Source organism: Acytostelium subglobosum (genome assembly GCF_000787575.1).
Source record: "Acytostelium subglobosum LB1 DNA, scaffold: scaffold17, whole genome shotgun sequence".
NCBI classification, from domain to species: Eukaryota; Evosea; class Eumycetozoa; order Acytosteliales; family Acytosteliaceae; genus Acytostelium; species Acytostelium subglobosum.
The window spans coordinates 140,645-165,505 of record NW_012236516.1 but is presented as its reverse complement, the minus strand read 5'-3'; the positions used below and the strand labels follow the sequence as shown (position 1 = coordinate 165,505).

The 24,861-nt window shown below is 45.4% G+C and overlaps 7 protein-coding genes across 7 annotated transcripts; 4 read left to right on the top strand and 3 right to left on the bottom strand.

Moving 5' to 3' along the window:
- Positions 1–380: 380 nt before the first annotated feature.
- On the top strand, positions 381–3,696 carry SAMD00019534_080790 (hypothetical protein; the record flags this gene model as incomplete). Its single annotated transcript, XM_012896539.1, has 6 exons — positions 381–521; positions 599–1,183; positions 1,251–1,586; positions 1,643–2,718; positions 2,784–3,236; positions 3,312–3,696. 6 exons carry the CDS (start codon positions 381–383, stop codon positions 3,694–3,696), a joined length of 2,976 nt encoding a protein of 991 aa, XP_012751993.1.
- Positions 3,697–4,488: 792 nt separating this feature from the next.
- SAMD00019534_080780 (hypothetical protein) lies at positions 4,489–4,898 on the top strand (the record flags this gene model as incomplete). The annotated part of the gene is made up of 2 exons (XM_012896538.1): positions 4,489–4,690; positions 4,756–4,898. 2 exons carry the CDS (start codon positions 4,489–4,491, stop codon positions 4,896–4,898), a joined length of 345 nt encoding a protein of 114 aa, XP_012751992.1.
- A 136-nt stretch (positions 4,899–5,034) lies between these two features.
- Positions 5,035–8,003, bottom strand: SAMD00019534_080770 (hypothetical protein; the record flags this gene model as incomplete). The annotated part of the gene is made up of 2 exons (XM_012896537.1): positions 5,035–6,321; positions 6,396–8,003. The coding sequence occupies 2 exons, from the start codon at positions 8,001–8,003 to the stop codon at positions 5,035–5,037; spliced, it is 2,895 nt and encodes a 964-aa protein (XP_012751991.1).
- Positions 8,004–8,258: 255 nt separating this feature from the next.
- On the top strand, positions 8,259–11,275 carry SAMD00019534_080760 (hypothetical protein; the record flags this gene model as incomplete). The annotated part of the gene is made up of 2 exons (XM_012896536.1): positions 8,259–9,872; positions 9,995–11,275. The coding sequence occupies 2 exons, from the start codon at positions 8,259–8,261 to the stop codon at positions 11,273–11,275; spliced, it is 2,895 nt and encodes a 964-aa protein (XP_012751990.1).
- A 155-nt stretch (positions 11,276–11,430) lies between these two features.
- Positions 11,431–14,734, top strand: SAMD00019534_080750 (hypothetical protein; the record flags this gene model as incomplete). The annotated part of the gene is made up of 2 exons (XM_012896535.1): positions 11,431–13,122; positions 13,190–14,734. 2 exons carry the CDS (start codon positions 11,431–11,433, stop codon positions 14,732–14,734), a joined length of 3,237 nt encoding a protein of 1,078 aa, XP_012751989.1.
- A 679-nt stretch (positions 14,735–15,413) lies between these two features.
- Positions 15,414–16,249, bottom strand: SAMD00019534_080740 (hypothetical protein; the record flags this gene model as incomplete). The annotated part of the gene is made up of 2 exons (XM_012896534.1): positions 15,414–15,461; positions 15,533–16,249. 2 exons carry the CDS (start codon positions 16,247–16,249, stop codon positions 15,414–15,416), a joined length of 765 nt encoding a protein of 254 aa, XP_012751988.1.
- Positions 16,250–16,670: 421 nt separating this feature from the next.
- SAMD00019534_080730 (hypothetical protein) lies at positions 16,671–23,566 on the bottom strand (the record flags this gene model as incomplete). The annotated part of the gene is made up of 5 exons (XM_012896533.1): positions 16,671–16,746; positions 16,905–19,366; positions 19,450–22,471; positions 22,541–23,361; positions 23,447–23,566. The coding sequence occupies 5 exons, from the start codon at positions 23,564–23,566 to the stop codon at positions 16,671–16,673; spliced, it is 6,501 nt and encodes a 2,166-aa protein (XP_012751987.1).
- Positions 23,567–24,861: the final 1,295 nt, after the last annotated feature.

Genomic DNA, 24,861 nt, shown 5'->3' with positions numbered 1-24,861 from the left:
AGTTCGTATCTATCGGGACTCGGATATGGATATGGTCCGCATATCGAAGGAACGACTCGCTTGACTGCCAGAGAAGTGGTCCTGGAAGTTTCAAACACATCAATTTTTATGTTTTTTCGATGTGTGGACTGCTGATGTGGTCCATGTTGCCAGGTCAATCTCTAGCAGAGTGGAACAAAGTTTTGACAGAGAAACTAAGTTAGATATTTACAAATTCTCTCTGTGTATGTAGGAGGTTGTTCATTCATTCATTCACTCTTTCATTCATTCATTCATTCATTATTTGTATTAGTAGTTTTATATATATATATATTATACATTTATATTCTATCTATCTTTATTCAAACATATTAATATATTAATATTAAAGACAAGAAAGAATGAATACAGTTCTCAATAATATTAGTCATAGTCGATACTTCAATGACACATCGACCAATGTCAAGTTGGAGGAGATCAAGAAGCAGCTTGATGGACCATCTGACAAAGAGAAGTTGGAATGCATGAAGAAGTTGATTGCTGTATGTGTTGTAGATCAATCAATCTAAGAATCACTCTCGATGCTAACGATCAATCAATCAATGTATGAATATAACAGATGTTATCAAAGGGTAGAGATGTATCAGAGGTATTCCCACAGGTTGTAAAGAATGTTATTGCGAACAACTTGGAGTTGAAGAAGTTGGTATATATGTACTTGGTACATTATGCAGAGTCTGAGCATGATAGTGCATTGCTGGCGATCAACACATTCCAAAAGTCACTGAGCGATAAGAGTCAGGTGATTCGTGCCTCGGCACTGAGAGTCATGTCGTCGATCCGTGTGGTCGACATCATTCAGGTGATCGTGTTGGCCATCGAGAAGTGCGTAAAGGACAGCTCGCCCTACGTGCGCAAGGCCGCCGCCTTTGCCATTGCCAAGGTGCACAAGCTCGACTCGGACAAGCAGGAGGAGCTGGCCAATCTCATCGAGACACTGCTCAACGACAACAGCACAATGGTGCTGGGTGCAGCCATGATGGCCTTCTCCGAGGTGTGTCCCGATCGTCACGATCTCTTGCATCAGCACTACCGCAAGATATGCCAGTTGCTCGCCGACTTTGATGAGTGGTCGCAGGTGGTCACCATCAACGTACTCACCAAGTACGCCAGGACTCAGTTCAGATGTCCAGACGCATCAATCGTATGTATCATATCCCAGGATGTGCGCGACAATACATCGTCTAACAACACAAACAAACCAAACATAGAATGATAAGAACGTAAAGCAGTTCAAGAAGAAGACTTCGTTCTACTCTGATGATGAGGATGATGAGAACGCTGTTGACGTGCCAAAGAAGGTGGTCGACGCCTATGACACAGAGGAGATTGATTTGGATCACCGATTGTTGCTCAAGTCTTGCTTGCCTCTACTACAGAGTCGTAGCAATGCAGTTGTAATGGCAGTGTCATCACTCTATTTCTACATTGCACCAGTGATCGAAGCACAAAAGGTTGGCAAGTCTTTGGTGCGTCTCCTGCGCTCATCCCCCGAGGTCCAATACATCGTCCTCTCCAACATCTCAACAATGGTCACAATGAGACCCGTATGTACATCTCTCCTCCCTTTAGCCATTCATTCAATCACTAACGCACAACACAGAACATGTTCGAGCCATACCTCTCAGAGTTCTTCATCAACTCCTCGGACCCAGAGTACAGCATCAAGTTGAAGCTTGAGATCCTCACTCGTTTGGCCACTGGCGAGAACATCAGCAAGATACTTAAGGAGTTCAAGGAGTACGTTAAGAACGAGGACAAGAAGTTCGCCGCTGAGACCATCAGAGCCATCGGCCGCTGTGCCGCCACAATCCCCGACGTGACCGAGTCGTGCACATACGGCCTCATGTCACTGCTGTCCAACACATCGACCGTTGTCGTCGCTGAGAGTGTCATCGTGCTGAAGCGCCTGCTTCAGTTGAACGCTGACAATGCCGACTCGTCAATCAAGCACGAGAAAATCATCCTGCATCTGGCCAAGTTGCTCGAGACGCTCCAGGTGCCAAGTGCACGTGCAGCCATCGTCTGGGTCATTGGAGAGTACAGCCACAAGGTGCCACTGGTCGCACCAGACGTGCTGAGGAAGCTGGCCAAGTCGTTCGCCGACGAGGACGAGAGTGTCAAGCTGCAGATCCTGAACCTTGGTGCTAAGTTGCACTTCCACAACGCCGAGCAGACCAACCTGCTCTTCCAATACATCATCAACCAGGCCAAATACGACATGAACTACGACATTAGAGACTGCGCAAGAATGATGCGTCTGCTTCTGATCAACTCGGAGAAGACGCCCAACATCACCCAGCACGCCAAGAACATCTTCATCAACACGAAGCCAATGCCAACCGAGGTCAGTGTGTCGGAGGACCGCCAGCGTTTCATCCTGGGCTCCTTGTCGCACATTGTCAACCACACCGCACAAGGCTACCAGGCACTGCCCGACTTCCCCGAGGAGGTGCCTGACCCCTCAGTCAGACAGCCCAAGCAATGGATACCAGAGGTCAAGAAGAATGTGTTTGGCTTGGCCGATGAGAAGCCATTCTACAGCGATGAGGAGGAGAGTGACGAGGACGACGAGGACGACGACGATGAAGAGTACAGCGGTGGTTCCGAAGAGGAGCTAGACGACGAGGATGAGATGGAGAAGTTCTTTGGATCAGACTCTGATTCCCCTGCACAACCGTAAGCATCTCCTCTCAATGATGGAAGTAAGCACGCACGCTAACAATCAATCAATCAATGTGTAGCAAACAAAATGGACACTCGAAGAAGTCCAAGAAGTCAAAGAAGGCAAAGAAGCCAGAGCAGGAGGAAGACGAGTTTGATGAGGATGAGATGGACGAGCTGTTTGGTGTGGCTGAGGAGATGGAGAAGTTAGATATATCTTCGACAGCAACCCCTGTTAAGAAGGTACTGCTCAAGCCAGCAGTGAGTCAGGGTCTCAGCATTGATTACTACTTCCTGAGACAGGCCCCAGAAGACGTACAGGTTGAGGATGGCTACAACTGCATCCAATTGCATCTCAAGAACACATCGACCGAGTCCTTTGACGACATCAAGATTGGCAAGAAGACCTTGATCGATGGCGCCAACCTCATCGACTTTGACACTATTGAGTCGCTGGCACCCAATGACACACTTGAGCGCAACCTAATTGTATCATTTAACTCCACCTCACAAGCCTGTAAATTTGAGATTAGGTATGTATCCATCAATCCATCCTCCTCAGTCCACAGACTAATCAAACCAACAACCACTCGCTCACTCAATTACAGCACATCCCGCGGTGTATTCCCTGTTGTGCTGACACCTATCATTGGTGAGATGGTCAAGCCTACCGAAAAGGATATCGAGCTGTGGAAGACTGAGTTCGAGGCACTGGAGGCAAAGAGCATCAGTGAACAGATTGAGTTGGGCGCCAACACTGCCCAGCAAGGCGTCGTACAGGCACTCGTGGAGAACATCAATCTGCACGCCAACTCTGCCAACACTGGCCGCACCAAGCTCCAGTTTGTTGCCACCACTCTGCTAAAGTCCACTGAGCTGTACGTCCTGGTGGACCTCGTGGACGCTACATCTGCACTCTGCACCATTCGTAGCAATGATACACTCACTGCCACTCTCATACTCAAGAAGATCACCGATGTGCTACAACGTTGAAGAAACAGTCTGTCGACAACAAACACAACATAACATCAACAACAAGTTTATATATACACATACATATACACATATCTGATCAACTCACTAACTCCACACTGATTGATCGATCAATCAAACAATGTGCAGCTTTGTTGCCAGCAGCAACGCAACAGCAGCCAGTAACATCCATCCAATCCATCTATCTCACTCATCAAATAAATCTGACATTAATACAAGGCAACTCTCTATCTTTGCGAACTACTGACTTCATTCATTCATTTGATTCAAACAAAGTCAGTCATTGTGGCTCTCTGTTCAGGAAGCAACTATCGATGATATCTTATTCTTCTTGTTCTTATTCTACACACCCTGAATTCAGACTTTGACCGGATTACCCAGGTCCCATCCCTTCCCATCACCTCGCTCAGTGTCACTTGAGTGAACATGCACATGTTGTAATTAATGATAAACCACACACATTTCATTTCAGATTGGATTCCAATCAACTTGGCTTATGCCAACACACAGGTGGATCTCGAGCTCTTCACACACACTCACATTCAGGAACCTTCGACACACCCACTATTCTCTGTTCCGGAACATGTGAGACAATACTATCTGTGTGGGTGTATGTATTGTTGTTGGATCTTGTTTGTAGCTTTGTCGGCGATGAAACATTATAAATTGGATAAATCCAGGTGTGTTGTTGAATCAACATCAACTTCAACTTCACTTGTGAACATCATCATTAAACATATCAATCAATTAATCAATATAATTAATATATATACCTACATATAAATAAATAAAATGACAGCCAACACTAGAGATAACCTTAATGCCATCCTAAAGGGAATCCAAGAGGGAAAGATCTTGGAGGTATTTGACAAGTACTATCACAAGGATTGTGTGATGTATGAGAAGGGTGACTCCACCAACCGTGTTGGAAAGGAAGCCAACAGAAAGGCCGAGCAAGCATTTGTTGACAATGCCAAGTTCCATGAGGCAAAGGGTATGTAATACTAATATTTAAATCTTTATCACTATGAATATAACTAACATTACCAATTATAATAGTGAACAAGATCCTTGTTGATGGAAACAACTCTGCCTATGAGATGTACATGGACTTCACCTATGGTGGTCACAATGTTAAGAAGACCCAATGGGCCATCCAACAATGGCAGGATGGTCAGGTCATCAAGGAGGAGTTCTGGTAATACCTTGGTACCAAGGTAGTCACTTGATGATGTCCAATTGACAATCAATCAAATCAATCAATTACAACTTGTCTATAATTTATAACTTTATAAATCATATATATTTATATTTGTATCTATCTATTCTCAATTTATATCAATATGATGTTGATTGTTGTTGTCTCAAAGCCTGACTGAGTGGAAGTGTGTTGCTGACTTCACGATAGATATCATTGCGATAGAGTACAATTGATGCCTTTTGAGAAATCAATGAATCCATGTCTGATTGTGACATCCAGAATGTGAGACTGTTGTCTAGGTCACTCCATTCAATCACCGTGATGAATTGTATGATGTTGGCAGTATTGACGGTATCCAACACGGCCTTCCTGAACACAACCTTGTCCACCATATTAGCCGGGCCAAATTGCATTGTAGGTAAACGATATTGCTTTGGACAGTTGGCCAGATATATCAATGCCGAGTATACTGGACGTTGTTGGACGGCAAATGGTATGCCCATCATGTTGTCCGTCATACCGAATGAGCTGATCTTCCATTGATGGATGTCTGATGGGTTGGGCAGGGGCGTGGTGATGCGAGCGTTGAGTGATTGACTGAGCCAGAGTGAGGCAATGGTCCTGAGCTCCACTTGGAAGGCCATCGTGTTGATTGTCTTGGGCGTGGGGGACTGCGCCGCTCCAACTGGTATCATTCGTTTGTCTGAGAGTGCAGCGGCAGACTTGACACTGCCAGACAACAGTTGATCAATGAATGATGTGAGCCAGTGAAGTGGGTATCCAATGTCGCGGAGACGATCGAGAATGCGGAAGAAGATCGACATGTTGTTGGGACAGTTGAACGTGACCACGTCGGCTGGGTTGATCTTGGCGGGCAGCATGATGTTGATGAACACACGGACGAGCCACAACCAGATCTCATCACGCTTGGCCAGTGACTCGAGGGGCAGCTTCTTTGGACCGGCATGAGTCCAAGTGTTTACCTGCCACAGATAGTCTTCGATACAGCGCATGCCAAAGTACTTGTGAGCTTGGGTGATCGATGGGATGAGTGTATGTGAGTGGACTGCCTCCTCGTAATCCTTGAATAGGCCAGTGTTGAGGATAACGTTGAACTTGATGAATGCGTGTGGCTTGAGCTTGAGACTGTTGATCGTGTCGACAAACACAATTAGTTGGCCAGTGTAGTCGGGCACATTTGTCAAGAATATGCGATCAAACTGGTTTGGAAGGTTCTTGGCCATGCGACTCTTGTCCTCATCAATGCGTATTCTCTCTAATGTCTTGTTCATATCACCAACATCAAACTCCACCGTGATATACTTTCGATCAGCGAGTTGACGCAATCCCCTTGCAGCCTGGAACACTACATTGATGAAGTAATCAAAGTGTTCTGTATGGCTCATCTCTGGTTCGCCGAGCCACTGGATTGATTGGTCCATCATCAGAATTAGTTAGTGATTGAGTGTGATCGAGGGTGATTGGAATAGTTCCATACCTTCATATGTACAAAGTGTGTAAGACTATTGACAGGGTCAAAGTTGAGTCCAGTGAGATGTTTGAAGTCAATGTCCAGGAATGTGATGTTGGGCTCCCAGTTGTCATCGAATAGACTTTTCTTCAATGATTTATCCAAGCTTTCTGGATCCTTGATATTGAATGCTTGGTACGCCTCGCCCGCCTTCCTATCAAACTCTGACAAACCATCACAGAGCATCAGTGGCTTTGGCATTGGAATCAACTTGTAGATTCTCGACCACATACTCGGTTTGGCCTCACTTGGCAACGTCATGCGGGTCATGCCTTCAAAGTCATCCTCGAGTATCTTGGCCAAATCGTCCTTCATGGCTTCGAAGGCTTCAGGGGTGAGGTCTGGCATCATCTGTTTGACATAGTCATAGTCCTTGATCTGCTCGATCATCGCTTGGCGTTCCTTCGCACGCTCGCTCATCGCTGCCTGATATGTCGACGACGAACCCATCGTGATCTCATCTGTGGTCTCCTTCTTGGGGACGAGGATGGCTTCAGCGCGCATCCTCTTTGCCGTGAATCCATGTTCACTTCGCCAGTAGTTGAGTGATCGGCGTATCATTTTCCATGACTGCTTGTCAACGACCATGTGATTGGGCAACTGAACATGTGTGAGTTGGAGCAGTTCGTCGATGACCTGAATGAGTCGTTGATAGGTCACACCTGGCATGGCCACACTAAAGTACATAAAGTAGATCAATGATGCGTCCAATGCTGCCTGCTTGTCTGTGTAGATGGCGTTGATCGAGTTGAATGCGCCAAGTGAGTGGAGCAGATGTGTGAGCACAACGTTGCGCGCCAATGATGTTGCCTTGATGTCATTGAGAGTGATGTGCACCTTTGTGTTGTCGGGCATCGTCGACACTTGGCGATTGAGGTCGGCATAGGTGATGAGGGCATGACGACCATCATTGCAGCCACCAAAGAAGATCGACAACTCTGGGTGCTCGGCCAACTGGATAGTTTGTCTCTGGTGATAGCGAGTCAAGTCACCATCTTTCTCCGACAGCACATCCGTCTCGTCCACGGGCTCAAACTGGCATCCCAGGGCACTGATGGGCTGATCATGTCCCATCACAAAGTACTCGCCAGTAGAGCAACGCACGGGTAGGTTACGTGGCAGGTTGTTAACGCGTGTCAGTGGCGCATCGGCAGGCAATCGTTTGTTCTCGTGCTCGATGGATGTGATGATCTTGTCCATCTCTGGACTGCTTCCTTTGAGATCGGCTGAATGATCATTGAGTAGAGTGATCAAGTTGTCACGATCATTGATTGTGAACAGTGCCTTGGCGATACGAGCCAAGTTCTTCTTGTCCAATTGTTTGGGATCTTGTCCACCTTGTTCAACGATCATCGCTCTGACTTTATTTGATGCTTCAATCGAGTCGGAATATAATCCCAACTCAAAGTAACATGCTGATTGATTCGATATTATTGTAAAGTCATTTGGAGCGCACTCTAATGCCCTAGCATACACCTTCAAGGCTTCATCGAACTCTCCTTTTGCGAACAACTGATTGCCCTTGAGCCTCAGTGTTTCAGGGCATTCTACTTCTTGTTGTTGTTGTTGTGACATGTATATGTATGTATATATTGTGTTGCGATATGTATTTTATGATTGAGTGATGATCAAACATTATTCAACTATCGTTCGTTTAATATGTGGTAAAACTCAATTATATTTCTTAAAAGCCTTATTTGGAAATATAACCTTTTTCGGAAGTCAGATGATGAAGATCAAAAACAACAATAACTCTTACAGCCCTTCATTCAATCAATATCTTTATTATAACTATTCATACATATATATATTCAACCATACTTAATAATAATGTCAGATCAACAAACAAAGACTGAGGAGTTGAGACTCAAGGGCAATCAGTTGTTTGCAAAGGGAGAGTTCAGCGAGGCTTTGAAGGTCTATGCTGAGGCATTAGAGTGTGATCCCACTGACTTTACAATCATATCGAATCAATCAGCATGTTACTTTGAGTTGGGATCATACTCAAATGCGATTGAAGCATCAAATAGAGTGAGAGTAATGATCGCTGCACAAGGTGGACAAGATCCCAAACAATTGGACAAGAAGAACTTGATGCGTATCGTCAAGGCACTGTTCACAATCAATGATCGTGACAACTTGATCACTCTACTCAATGATCATTCAGCCGATCTCAAAGGAAGCAGTCCAGAGATGGACAAGATCTACACATCCATCGAACAAGAGAACAAACGATTGGCTGCCGACGCGACTACACCACCAATACGCGTGAACGACCTACCACGCTTCCTTCCACTTCGTTGCTACAGAGGCGAGTACTTTGTTATGGGACATGACCAGCCAATCAGTGCACTGGGGTACAAGATTGAACCCATCAAGAAGGACCAGTATTCGCCCAAGGATGGCGAACTGACCAGATTCGAACAGGCTCATACTATCTCGCTGGCCGAGCATCCACAGCTATCATTCTTCTTTGGTGGCTGCAATGATGGTCGTCACGCCATCATCACCTACGCTGACCTCAATCGACAAGTGTCGACGATGCCTGCCAACACCAAGATGCACTTCACGCTCAATGACATCAAGGCATCGTCTCTGGCTCGTAACCTTATCTTTACGCACTTGCTCTACTCACTTGGCGCCAACGACTCCATCGACGCCATTTACAAGGACAAGCAGGTCGCCCTCGAAGCATCACTGCTTTACTTTATGTACTTCAGTGTGGCCATTCCACGCGCTATCTATCAACGACTCATTCAAATTATCGACCATCTCCTCAGCTTCACGTCACACGATCAGTTACCAGAGCACATCATCGTCGACAAGGCGGCATGGACATTGATACGCACCTCGCTCAACTACTGGCGTGGCAACCTGGGAGTCACAACCAAGACCATGCGTGAGAATACATCGACTGGCGCATCAAAGGAGCTCTTGGACGAGATTACAGCATCGTCCTCAGAATCGTCCAAAAAGGTCCTTGGCGCCAAGGACGCTCAGAAACAAGCATTGTTGGAGCAGATGAAGAACTTTGACTTTATGAAGAGCATGATTCCAAACCTCACGCGCGAGGAGTTCGACGCCAATTTGAGCAAGATGACAGAGATGTTTGAAGAGAACTCTGATTCACTCGTAAAGTCATCATCTCTACCATCTTTTGCGGCTGCGTTGCAATGGAACAGAGTATTCAAGACAATGCCAGTGCCCGAGCCCCTGTTGATGTGTGATGGCACCGAGTTTGAAGGCAAACTCTTTGAATTATTCTGTGAAATCAGCAATAAGACCAAGTCGAGAGATACCTCGCCCCCAAAGGCCATCGTCAGTAGCAAGGAGTTCGATCTCAAATGGGTGCCCAACGTCACCATGCTTGACCCAGACTACCAACACTTCTCCCAACTCACCTTTGACCCAATCGACAGTCTTCCATTCTTTGTCTCAATGAAGGTAATGTAATGTTCAGTCGATCACGCCCTAGGCTCACCAACTAACTCACTCAATCAATCAATCAATCAATCAATCAATCAATCAATCAATCAATCAATCAATCAATCAATCAATCAATCTAGTGGCTTGGCGAACCAGAGATGGAGGAGCCAGTGTTCTTTGATTACTTTATGAATGTTGCTTTCCAGGCTGCCAGGGGACTGCGTCAATGTACCGATCGCAAGTACCTCACGGTGGAGTTTGATGTTGGTGACCTGAACAAATCGTTGGAGAGAATACGCAAGGATGTGGATAAGGGTCGTCAGGCCAAGAACCTTCCTACCAAGTTCGATCGCATCTTCCTGACCAATGTACCCGACTACACTGGTCAGCTCACTGTGCTCGTCGACACGATCAACAGTCTCAAGTTTGAGTCACACTCATTCATCATGTTCAACGTGATCCTCAACACTGGCCTGTTCCATGACTATGAAGAGGCGGTCCATTCGCACACACTCCTGCCATCCATCGCCCACGCTCAGAAGTACCTGGGCGTTCGTTGTCTAGAAGATCAGCTGTGGGGAGACAACACATGGACACATGTTGCCAAGAAGAGTGATGACCTGCCCATGCCACTCGATTCACTGGCCAAGCGTGATGAGATCTGGTTGTGGCTTGTCCGTGTGTTCATCAACATCATGCTGCCCGCCAAGATCAACCCGGCCGATGTTGTCACGTTCAACTGTCCCAACAACATGTCGATCTTCTTCCGCATCCTCGATCGTCTCCGCGACGTTGGATATCCACTTCACTGGCTCACATCATTCATTGATCAACTGTTGTCCGGCAGTGTCAAGTCTGCCGCTGCACTCTCAGACAAACGAGCCATCAAGGTTGGAACGGCAGTGAGCTCCACGCCAAAGACAATCAACACGATGGCATTCCAAGTTGAGCTCAGGACCATTGCCTCACTCTGGGTGGGCCAATCACTCAACGCTCGCATCATCACGCCCTTGCCCAACCCATCGGACATCCATCAATGGATTATAGGATCATTCAAAATGCTCGACAACGTTATGGGCAGACCCATAACCATTCAAGACAGACCACTCTACTCGGCCGTCATTATATGTGGTCTATGTCCAAAGCAATACGTCATGCAACCACTCATGCTGTCGACACGTGGTATTGATGAAGGAATTAGAAAGGTCGTTTTGGACACCATCACCTCTGACAGCATATTACAATTCATCACAATGATTGATTGGAACGATGATGAAGAGTGTCTTTCATTCTGGATGTCACAAACAGACATGGACCGATTGATCCATCAAAAATCAACCATCATGATCTATCGCAATGATGTATATCGCGCTGTAACCAACACACTTTCACTCAATCAAGCAAAGAAAGTAGTTATGTGATCGATTGGAATGATTCCAGAGGGTGTGAAGTTCGTTGTGGGGGTACCCGTCAACTTCAAATAATAAAACAGTCTTGTCCCGGACTCATTCACTCACTCATTCATTCTCACTCTAACACAAAGAGATAATAACAAAGAGATAATAACAAACAAACAATGACGAATAAGAGAAAGGCAAGACCGGTAGCTGCAGCTACTCCAACGACAACAACCACTGCGCCTGCGTCTGCACCTGTTGTGTCAGAATCAGAGGAGCTTAGACTAAAGGGCAATCAATTATATACAAAGGGTCAGATCAAGTTGGCTTTGAAGACGTATGCTGAAGCACTGGCCATTGCTCCCAATGACTTTACAGTCGTTTCGAATCAAGCAGCATGCCACTTTGAGCTCGGTGACTACAACGCAGCCATCGAGACCTCAAACAGGGTGCTCACAATGATTGCTGAGCAAGGCGGCAACGATCCCAGTCAGCTCACCAAGAAGAACATGACCCGTGTCATCAAGGCACTGTTCATACTCAATGATCGCGACAAGTTGGTCCCATTGCTCGCCCAGAGTGAAGACTTTATCAAGGGTACTCCAGAAGTCGATGCTATCTATCGCGCGATGGCCAGTGAAACTGCCGAGCTCGAGAGACTGCAGGCGCAGCAGGACGCCCATCACATGGTCCTGATCCCAGACTTGCCTCGCTTCTTGCCCAAGCGCACACGTATCTTGGAGTACTTTGTTGTGGGCCATGACCATCCTGCCAGCGCACTCGTGGGCACCGAAGTCAAGCTCACCACGAAGGAGCACGTCAGGAAGGACGGCCAGCTCCAGCGCCACTACGACAAGGACACACTCCAGGTGTCCAAGCATCCCCACATGTCCTTCTTCTACGGTGGCTGCAGCGATGCCCGTCACGCCCTGATCACATACGCCGATCTCGGTCGTCAGCTGTCGACAATGCCCGTCAACACCAAGCTACACATGACACTCAACGACATCAACCCATGTCCAATCGCACGTGACATTATCATCACGTACCTTCTCTACTCAATCGGTGGCCATTCAACCATTGACGCAATCTACACAGACAAACAAGCCGCATTGGATGCATCTCTGCTGTACTACGTCTACTTTGGTGTGGCCATGCCCACGGCCACATACACGCGACTCATGCAGTTGATCGACGAGCTGATGGCGTTGGACGCCGACAAGCTTCCCGAATATCTTATCATCGACAGGGAATCATGGGCGCTCGTGCGCAACTCGTTGGATTACTGGCGCAGCGAAAAAAAGATCAAGTCAAAGACGATGATGGAGCATTACAAGTTGAGCTCAGACTATGAGGTGCCCGAGGAGGACTATACCAACCCAGAGATGCTCAAGAACAAGGAGATCGTCGAGGCCGATCGCCAACGCATGCTCGCGCAGATCAACAACTTCGACGCCATGAAGAAGGCGTACCCGGGACTGACACGCGAAGAGTTTGAGAAGCGCAGAAAGGTAATGACCGAAGAGATCATGAGAAAGGCCGACACGGAGCTGATGGGCCAGCTCCGTCTGCCCATTCACCAGGACAACTCATGGCTCATTGTGTTCAAGGCGATACCGGTGCCAAAGCCACTGCTGCTGTGCGAGAACACTGGTGTCGAGAAGGAGATATTCAACCTGTCCGAGAAGATCACCATGAATATCAGGTCGGGCAACTCGGCCAAGGCCGAAGCACACAAGGCAGAGATCAAGAAGTTGTTGGCCAACTGGAAGCCAAACGTCACCTTCTTGGACAAAGAGAGCAAGATCTTTGAGTTCCAGAACATGGAGTTCCAGCCAATCGAGGAGTTGGATAGCTTCCTCTCCATGAAGGTATGCATATAGATGTGTGTGAATGAGTTCGTTAACCATGTTCCATCACTCATGCAATCAATCATAGTGGTTGGGCGAACCAGCAATGGATGACCCGACGTTCTTTGACTACTTTATCAACTTCTTTTATAGGTCTGGCAGAGGCATGCGCCAACTTGTAGACCTCAAGTACCTGGCGATTGAGATGTGCGTTGGAGATATGCACAAGCACCTCGAGAGGATAAGATCACGCCCCAACAACATCATACAAAGCCTACCAAACTCATTCGATCGAATATTCTTGAGCAACGTACCAGACTACATGGGCCATCTGTCCGTCTTTTCAGATGTTGTCAAAAGTCTAAAGTTCGTGCCACATGCCTACATCAAGTTCAACATCTATCTCAACAATGGCATGTTCAGGGATTACGCCGAGGCTGTCACCACTCACACTCTTTTGCACCAACCCATCTCCAACTTGCCGAGGTTCCTGGGCATAGGCTGTCCCGCCAACGCAAACATATGGAACGACACCAATTGGACACAGCGTGCAGCCAGTCTGCCGCTCCAAATTGAGTCACTCGCCACCAAGGATGAGCTGTGGCAGTGGCTGGTGCGCATGCTTATCAATGTCATGCTGCCCGCCAAGATCATCCCCAACCAGCCATGCACCATCAACTACCCCAACAACATGTCGATCTATTTCCGCATTCTCGAGAGACTGCGCGACATTGGATACCCTCTGCACTGGTTGACAACCTTTACCGATCAGTTGTTATCTGGCGAGGTGAACTCGACCGCCACACTCACTCCCAAGCGTGTTGTCCCATCAGACACACCGAGGGGCCCGGCCACGACCATCTACACCAACGCGTTCCGTCTCGAGCTTAGGACGTTGGCCGCGATCTGGATGCGCCAGTCACTGCGCACACGTATCACCGCGCCTCTCCCACAACCATCTGACATCCAAAAGTGGCGCATCAAGTCCTTTATCATGCACGACACAGCATGGGGAGGCAGGGTACTGACCAACCCCAATACACCAGTAATCTCAGCCGCGATCTACTATGATCGTTGCCCCAAGCAGTACCAGATGGTTACAGTGGTGCACATGTCAAATGGCGACGAGATATCCGACAACCTCAGGAGGAACGTGGTGGACAATGTGTCCATCAGCCAGCAGATTCAGTTCATCACAATGATTGAGTGGTGCGATATCACGAGGAGTTTGGTGTTCTGGATGTCTCGCGAGGACATGAAGACGCTGGTGGACAACAATGCCAAGATAGCAGTCTATCGCAATGATGCATACCGTGCCATCACCAATTCGATCGATATCAAGCTTGCAAAGAAGTTCGACATGGAAGAGCATCTGCAAGAATATGCATCAGAGAACAACAATCTTGCAAAGAAGGCTGGTGCTGTCAATCCATTCGAGATGTATCGATCGATGTATCCCGATGTAGAGTTCAACGACGAGGATGATGAGTTTGACTACTTCAACAACGATAGTGATGATTCCGATGAAGATGATGACGATGAGGACGAGGATGAGGACGAGGATGAAGACGAGGAAGAGGATGGGGACGATGACGAGGAAGAGGAGGAGAACCTATACTCAGACTCGGACTAAACTCACATGCTATGTACAAATGGAAGCAATCTATGTTTATTTAGAGTTGATTAATGTATTGAAGGCCTGGCGAGCAACTACCTTGCATTTCTCAAAGTCTTCTTGGTACAATACTGGCGCGCCATTGTGTTCTGGTCGATCACAGTTGAGCTTGAGTTGATCCAGCCAAAGTATGTTGGGTATGGATGGCATGTCACTACCTGATCCAAGTGATAAAAGTAAACTAAGCAGTGATGAGGTCTTTGAGTTGAAAGACAATCCTTTCTTGAACAGGATGGTCATCAAACAATATCTTACTATCTGATGAGAGGTGATCACTATGAATGAGTTTGGTACTTGATCCAGCTCTGCTATAAACTTGGTTACCTCTGACAAGTACACATTGGAAGACTCTTGGCTGTGAATGGCTTTGTACTTGTCATCAATGAGTGATTGATTTGATTGCGCAACTGGAGCTATTGTAGACTGGTTTGGAAGACTGACAATGGTCGACAATGGCAAGTGATGATTGATGGTAGGAAGTTGTGATTGACTCTGACTTTGAATGAAATTTGAATCATCAACGGACAAACAATGCGTCCTCAATCTGGTCAATCCCAACTCAATTGACTTGTCTGGGAGTGACGAAGTTCGAAGCATCCTAATGAACTGTACAACTCTATCAGTTCGATCTTTGTAACTAACATATCTCGAGCTGATCCTGTACAGGTGTATCGATGGAACTACTCTGTTGCCAATGATGTAGAATGTGATCTCGTCAAAGTTGGATAGGGAGTGAACTTGTTTGCCAACAATAACCTTTACAAGACCTGTTCCATCCTGAGAGTAAAGAGCGATCTCACCATCTGAGTATGTGTTGATTGGATCCATCAAATAGTTGGTACCATCCAGGGTGTAGTACACTTCTGTTCCAGAGTTCTTAACTGGATTGGGATTAGAATTGTTGTTGAGGAGATTATCAAAGAGGGATGCCTTGTCCTTGAACGATGCCTTCATCACCTTGATGGTAGTCTGTGTGTCCAGATCAGGATTGAATAATATTGATAAAGGTATTTCATCAACACCTGGGAACTGAGATATGAACGTTGATATCATGTAGTTAATCCAATTGGTCTGGATCGAATCCTTGCTCAATGTTAGAGTGTACGTGCCAGGTGTGTAGATATACATCGTTCCTTCAGACACCTTGGTAATATTGACATAGTTATTGGTGAATGTTGAGTGAAGTATTGCCAGATTGATCTTGAAGCTGTTCATAATTGTTGTGATTGGGTAGTCGTAGTTGTGACTGTTTGTTGAGGCCAGCATGATGGTTTGAGCCAATTGAATGATCGTAGGATGCCTAACACGTTGGTTCAACATGGCAAGATAGGCAGGTGTTTCAAGTATTACAGTCTTGTTAACATCCAAAGTCTCAACGACCGAGGTTCCAATGTCCTTGACCTTGAAACAATCTGCAAGTGATGGATGTATAATGTGCACCTTGTCCAAGTCTAATCGTTTTCCAATGTCCATCGTTGAACAGTACACAATAGACCTATCCACAACAAAACTCTTGTTGGTGAGGAGGTAACGTACTTCTGAATCTTTGCAATGCGAATAGAGATTGAGGAAGCTTTTAACATTGTCATTGGCAATGGTTGAGTTTAAACTACCATTGATCATTGACAATGCCAGTGATGTTGAGATCTTGGCATGTGCACCAAGTTGACTGAGAGCGGTATGGCAGCTAGTGTAGTAATATTGGAAAGCGAAGTAGTAAGGTCTGTATTGATCATGACAATTGAGTATAATTTTGGCTGGAGGTACTGATAGTGCTGATCCAGGTAATGGTATCTTGAAGTTGGAACCACAATATGAGCTGAGGTTATACTCTGTAGAGTTTTTGAAGGCCTTGGTGAGAAGTTTAATGTTTGTATCGCTGTTCACACCATTCTCAGGTTTCCATTTGTCTCTTGCCAGTACCAATACATTGTACAAGTGTGAGGACCTCTCTCGTGCAGTTGGAGTATCTATACTTGAATTCATGTGATACACAGGGAAAGACCTAATGGCTTTGATAGTGAAGTAATAATCCTCACTGATTGCATTGACTGATTGAGACAAAGTGGTGAATGCTCTGGAAACCACTGCACCAGGGATATTTGATTGCCTGCAGGGTACAATATACAGACTTCTCAAAGTTATAACCTCAAGGAGATGACGTTTCTCCAATTGGTGGACCAAGTATGTGGCCTTGGTTGTCAAACTTTGTTCTGCAGGGTGCACCAATGTAGAGTATTGTGATGAGAAGGTCTGGCACTCTCTGATCAAGTCTCCCTCCGACATCTCTGACTTGAGGTGCATGGACGTCCAGAAACTCCTCCAATCCTCACCTTGCATTGATGTTGGTGGGAATGATAAGCTGAACAACTTGAGGTCCTTGTCTGATGGATCATGAAGATGAGAGATGGTTGTCATTGTGTATGATTGAGAAGTTCCCAATGGAATGATTACGAGTGACTTAAGGTCTGTCAGATGTTGGTAACCAAGGAGATGATACACATCACGTAGATGAGTCAATGTCTTCAAGATTGTGTCATAGGGCTTGTATCTAAACAGAGGATCATTGAGCAGGAATCGATATAGAATGGTGGCTTCATTGTACCCACGGTAGTTGTGGAGGATCTGTTGGTGCAGGCCAAGAATGTGCGCTAGCTTGAGAGACAGCTTTGGATGAACATACACTGATGCGTCGCCATGAATGTTGAATGCCAAGTCAGTGTACAGGATGTTGATGAATGTGTCTTTGTGTGCTCGTTCAATCTTCTTCACAATATTATTATGCATGGATAACAATGTGAGACCAACCATTGACTCTGGCTCAACTTGGAAGAGTTTGTCGAGGTAATCAAACAACAATAGTGCATCATCCACAAGTGTGATGGTCACAGTGTATAGATAGTTGCGAACTGATTGGGGGCTGAATAATTGACCATTAATGAGTGGTGTCTTGGCATCCTTGGGCAGGAGCTTGGTTGACACTCTCAAGACCTCTGCTTTGTACTTGCACATTGTGTTGATGATGGGGAGAGTCTTCTCTGTCAACATGTCATTGGAGACATGGAGCGAGTTCTCCGTCGACTTGAACCATGAAGGCACATCATTGACAGATATCCTGATGCACAGTTGTTGATTGATTGCCAACTCATAGAACCTGTCAATGACGCGAGTGAATGGTTTCAGACACTTGTTGACATCCGGGAAGTGATCGTATAAACTCATGAAGTTGTCAATGGTGCCAGTGTATTCAACTTCATCTCGAGCATGAATCATCAACTGGACCATCATCGGTGCAATTATGTCTTCAAACAACACCATGTTCCAAAGCGTTCCCATGTTCACTGGCGTGTGATTGGACACATCCAACTTGACTCCTTTTGGATAGGCATTGGTGTCTTCTATGAGTGTCCTTGAGGAATGCAACTCAAAGTATCCATCAATGTGAGCGTCCAAACCTGTCAAGATTTTGGTGGGTAGTGTAGAGAACACCTGGCCAACAAAAGGTTGATCGTGCTCTCCAATTGGGATGGCCGCACCACCAATCGGCAGTCGCTTTCTTGCATTGACCAACTGACCAATTTGTTTGAGGGACTGTCTGAAGAGTGCCGTGGCCATTGGACCTCCTACACGGCGACCGATCAACCACTTCCTTGTTATCTTGGCTGGCTCAATCAAGAACTCCCTCATAGCAATCCAGTCGGTGGGGTCGTTGGAATCGGTTCCCTCGAGCTTGTCGAGTATCGGCTTGACTAATAGTTGCACACTATTATTATTGTTGTTGTTATTACTATTATTATTATTATTATCATGATTGGTTGATCTATCAGTCCTGCAGATAGAGTGGATCAGTGTGGTGGTGCCATCGACCATACGGTGGAATTTGATCGTCCTGATGTTGGGAAGGAACAGCATGGACTTCTCAACATTGCTGATGAACAGTTGGAACAGCTGTTCGCCATTGTCGTCCATCTCTTGACCGGCAATATTATCATATCTGGTCCAATCTGAGAATGAGAATATTGGATCGACACTCTTGCGCATGGGCAATCTGAACAATGTTTGATTGAATGGTGATGTGAGATCGAGACCAAAGTTCTTGTAGGCCTTGTAAGGCTCGAGAAGGATCGGGTCGATATATGCAGTGTTGATAAAAGAGAACTTCTTGCCCTTCTTGTTGCTGTCAAAGTAGCTGGACTGGTCGAAATGGTTCTGATGAACATCAAAGAAGTAGATGTGCTCGTTGGCGACCATGGATGGGATGTCTGTGATGTTGAAGACAGAGTTGAAGCCATGACCAAAGCGACCAATTGATGAGGAATCATTCATCTTGACAGAGTCTCCAACACTTTGAATGTTCTTGATGTCCTGTGGAGACATTGGACGATTGTTGATAAAGGTAATCGATGGGCCAAGCAAATCAAAGTATTTGGCTGGGTAGTCCTTGGCATTCTCAGGATTGACCAAATAAGAATAATCATTCAAGTCCATCACAATGTCCATTTGAGTGGCCTCAGCATCGTCAGCATTCTGAATCATCTCTCCCATCAATGATCCAGCATCATATCCATCTTTGAGTATCTTTTTCAATGTCTGGATTTGTTTGATTGATTGATTGATTGATTGAGTGAGTGTTAATATAACATGTATTGATTGATTGATTGATTGATACATACAGTGTGTAGGTTGACATATTGACCAAAGCCATTTTCTTCCTCGCCATGATGTAGAAGTTGTCGATCAGATATGATACCAAGATTGTTGGCGACAAGGTTTGAGATTGCTTCGTTGATCTTGTGGAAGTCATTGTTGAGTAGACCAACGGGCAGCTTGTCTCCACCTTTGCAAATGAGTATCTGGTTATTGGGATAAAGTACTCCATTGTCCGCCGGCACATATATCTCAATCGGATGTCTTGGTTGTTGACCAATGTCTTGTAAGATGTTAAGCACCACCTGCAATTTGTCCTTGGGCAATGGCACCTTGCTATTCTCCTTCTCAATGGCATTGATCACCAATACGAATCGCTCCAGGTTGTAGTTCTCTGGCACACCAAACAGTTCATAAAGTGGACGATGGTGGCCGAGTGCAGGACAGATCTCGAATAAGTATGGAGTGAGGTCAGTCTGACTCTTGAATGCCACTGAGTCTGCGGTGGTGAAGTGTCTGCCGCACCAGATCCACTTGAACTTGGACAAGCTCTGTTCAAGTATAGTTGGAGATGTTGGGATATGCTTCTTTAGCTCCAAGTAGATGATGTCAATGATCTGTGTAAGATCTGATGCAGTGTTGCCAAATGAATGCTCGTCCATCTGTTCTGAGATGTTACCAAGATGAGTGATCACCATCTCCAACGATGGTCTATGGAATAGTATTAACTTGAGTCGCTCTGAGAAGCTGGCTGGTAGATCTGCAATCATTCTGTTGGTGAAACATAGTTGCCAATCCTCAGGTCTAGCACAATTACTTGGGCTGGAGAAAGATGATGATAATGATGATGATCCTTGAATGACCTTGAGTGAGGTGAGTATGACACCCTCATCAACTTTGTGATCACTCAGATCGACTCTTATCCAATTAATGTTGGAGAGTGTTGCCAACTCATTGTCTGTGTAGTTGGAGTTTGTTGAACTCAACAACTCAATGAATTGATCATATAGCTCATTGTCATTGGTTGATGCAATGTGCTTGGCAATGTCTTGAATACGATTGATGTCCAACTTTGCCTTGGCGGTAAGGATCATCCATGGGTCGGAATAGGCATCAGTGCACAATCCCTGATCAATTAGGAGATCATTCATGTTGGCATTGCTAAGAATGGCAGTGTCCTTGTTGAAGAAATACATTGATTGAGGGGCACCATGAATCGTTGAAGAATGAGCAGGGACGAACCTCATTGACTTGACTTGATTCATATGGTAGTCCTTGATGTTCTCCAACAAGTGGGTGATTGCCTGATGATGTAGTTCACTTGGGAATTGATCAATGTGTGGCAGGATCCATGATTGATTGAACTCTGAGAAGGACATCGACTTGGATGAGGGTGGACAACAATCCAAATATGATTGATCGAGTCGAACAAAGTATGAAGATGTGAGATGGATTGTGTATAATCCAATGTCCTCCTCACAGCTGTAGACGGTGCCAAAGAGTGGGGAATACAATCTACCCTCCATGTTGGGATACAGGTCAAAGATTGGCAACTTTGATAGTTGCACCTTGTGTTGTGTAGTCATGGATGCACGGAACTCCGATTTAGGGTCGAGGAGGAACAGTTTGAATGTTGACTCCTTGTTATGATGGTCCAAGTTGGCAAATTCATTGTGATCAAGTTGATTGAGTATGATTGATCGTGTATCATGGCTCTGGAAGTATGTTGACAAAAGTATGTTGTTGGAGTTGTTGTTGCAATTGGAGTTGGAAGCGAAGTCCAGGATGTGGAAGTTGAGTTTGGAGAACAAGTCATGGATTGACTCGTCCAACATTGAACTACTTATGGCTCTTGGATGATTGAATGCGATCCACTTTGATGAGTTGGATGTTCTAACGATCGGCAAGTCAAGCAATGTTGATGAGAGGTGGCCTTGGAACAATGGTATGTTCACAGTCTCCAACATGAATGCCCACACCTTGTCAATATCCAATGATGAGACTGGATCACACTCAATTTGACGACCATTGCCAAAGTACCATTGTCTAATCAATGAGAACAGGGTGGGATAGTTGATGTTCAACAACTTGTAGTGGGATTGGATGTTTGATAAACAGTTGATATCAACAAGGTCCTGATAACATTGTTTGGACAACATAGTGTTGGACATCTCTATGATTGGTGACAGCACATCCATCACACAATCACTCTCTGTTGAGTAGAGGTTGGTGCCAGACTTGAGAGAGACCACATGTCCATTCACATTCTCAAAGATTGGAACGTCGAGCAACAAGCTGGTGTTGCTGTTGGAGTTGGAGTTGGAGTTGGAGTTGGTATCGACTTGGAGGAGGTACTTGAGGAGGTCACCATCATAGATTGTTGATGATGTTGTCTTGAGCAATGTGCAGATATACTCCTTGGACACATGATTGAGGTGTTTCCTGAATGTATCATTACTCTCGAGTACTTTCAACAAGTCGTTGGGCAAGAGTATGCATGGTACATTGCACTCACGCAGTACCCTCTGGGCACATGGGGGTAGGCCATTGAGCAATTGAAGGTCTCTCAATAAGAATCTCTTGGTCTTGTCCTCCTCTGTTGCAAACTCATTGGCAAACAATGGTGATGGTCCATCAATGATCTTGGCCAATGTGGGACTGTTCAAACGACTAACATCGGTGTTTGTGTCATTGGTGGGGAAGAGGAGGTATGTGTCCGTCCTCTCAGGGTAGAGCTTGTTCAACTGCACCAAGTTCTGATGATACAAGGTTGGGACAATCTCATCGAGGATGACCTTGTTCCAATCGACCAATTGTGATGAAGTACTCTTGTCATCATGTTCAGACATAATGATGTTGGTACGTGAGCTTGATGTGTAGAAGTAGCCATGTACATGTACTTGTAGATGAGTGGACATGCTGCCAATGGGCAGGTAACAGAATAGTCTGCCACGGAAGTCGGGATCTAGTGTCAGCGGCGTTGCAATGCCTCCAGTTGGTATCAACTTGTTCTCGTTCATCGATGGATGATCGATAATACTTTGGATCCTTTTTGAGTGATGATAACCAAGAGTGATCAACCAGTTTGTTGTGGACTCCATTGGTGATGACTCACACCTGTAGTCGGTGGTCTTGATACCGATCTGGTAGTGCTCAACTGGGAAGTTTGACTGCTTGGCCAACAACAATCTGAACTGATCCATTGCCTGGTCAGGTGTGATACCATCATTCTTTGGTATCTGATCAGTGATGCTCTGGATGAACTGTTTGATCACATTGATCTTGGCAGCAACATCATCACCAGCCTGCACCTCGACCTTGTACACGACCTTGCCATCCATCCAAATGGTTAACTTCCTCACATTGCGAAGGAATAGCAAGATGTATGGACCCATCTCGATGAACCGATTGATCAAGTCCCTGACATCGTCAACAGTCTTTGGCTCACCAATGATGCTCTTCTCAGTCCTGAGGGGCAGACGGAAGATGGTGCCAGGGTAGCTCGTGGCCGACCTATCACAACCACGCTCCTCGAATGGTTGGAACTGGTCACAACGACTTGTGAGCACAGAGTAGTCGTGTTTGAATCCATTGCCAGCGGCGGATGGTGGGAAGTACTTGCCGAGCACATCGGGGAAGTAGAACTTCTCTCCAGAGACAATCTGGGGACAGTCGGTGAGATGGTAGACAGAGTTGAAGCCTCGGCCAAACTTTCCAACAGAGTTGACATCCTTCTGTTTGGATCCGGTGCCATTCTCTGCAATGCCCTTCCAATCCTTTTCCTCGAATATGGAATCATTCATAATTATCAAGGCTGGGCCTTGAAGTGGAGCAGGGTTCCTATCACCATACTGCTTCTTGGTTATCAACTGTTCAGTTCCATAACACTTATCATCAAGTATTATAGACATCTCACTACTAGATGCATCATCGGCATTCTAATTGTATGTATGAATGAGTCCAGTTAGTTAGTTAGTTGATTGATTGGATTGAATGAACATTGTTGTTGGGTGATATACATACCTGGGCAATCTCTGGAAGAATGGTTGAGTCATAGTACCAACGCATCTGATCTTTGATCACTGACCATATGGGCTGGTGAGATACAAGCTCCTCAGAGTCTGGTATTTCATTTTGTATCATTTGTTAAATGATTGAATTGATTGATTGATTGATTGGATAGATTTATTGATTGATTATTTGATTGATATTATAACATTTAATTGAATGTGAATGATGATGTTCGTTGATAATATTGGATAACATGTGATCAAGTCACATTGGGAAGTTAACAAAGTGAATAGAGTGAGTTTGTTGGATGGTGTCGCAGGTCATTGGATTTGTTCATGAGTTTTCCACACACACTGGATGGGTTTAAATCAGTTGGCTCACACTTGAGCCACATCAGCCCAATACCAATCAAAACCATTGCCATAAAGATCAGGCTATGATGCTGCTGATCAGCTGATTGTGAAGACTCCACATTGTAGAAGTATGTGTGTGAGTGATGTGATGATCGCGTATAAGTCAATCTTGGTATCAATCAACCAATATCCAAGATAACAACGATGTATCACTGATTATCTATGAATCGTATCTCTTGTTCATTCATTCAATCATTCATTCATTCTTTCATTTTCTTCACGACGATTATTAACTTTGTGTTTCGTTTCAAACGTACTGACACCTTTGAATAAGTATTTAGTCTTATAGTTTGTTAGTTAGTTAGTTTGTAACCAATCAAACATAGTTTTTTGATAATAATAATAATAATAAGTATACACGTAAATTCTGCAGAAGTAACTGACTACTGCAGCCAAGTTGTGTTCGAGCACATCACCAACATCTCACAACTGGTGATATTCGTGCAAAGTTTGTCAAAGGTTGCCAAGATGAGGCATGTGACCAACAAACAGCTACGTGAACAAAGTCGTCCCCAAAACTGATCAAAAGTGAGCGGATGTGATGAGATGTTAATATGAGTGAATGTATGTGATAGTGAGAGAATCGTTTGGGGGTTAGAGTTATTTGTGAGTGTGTGTTCAAGTGTGGTCATTCCATTCACCCTGGATGACGCGTCTATTCTAAAAGCTTGCGGTTACCAAGTTGAGGAGGGGTGTTGAGGTATAGAAAACGAACGATCCATTGCCGGATCACCCAACAGATGTGAACAAAGGGGGTTGTTCACATCGGATGATTTTTGCACAGGCAACAAACAAACAACTCAGTACTGATAATATTAATAATAATAATAATAATAATTTTTTGATAGATTGGAAGCGGGTCAGATATGGGCTTGTACATGGTATACCTACTTGCTGTTTGAAGGGTTGGCTTTCTAATTTAAGGGCGTGGATGGCTGGCGAATACTTTGAAGATGGCTTCCATATTCACACTGTGTGATGACTAGTCCACCCGACCTATCATTCTTCACGATC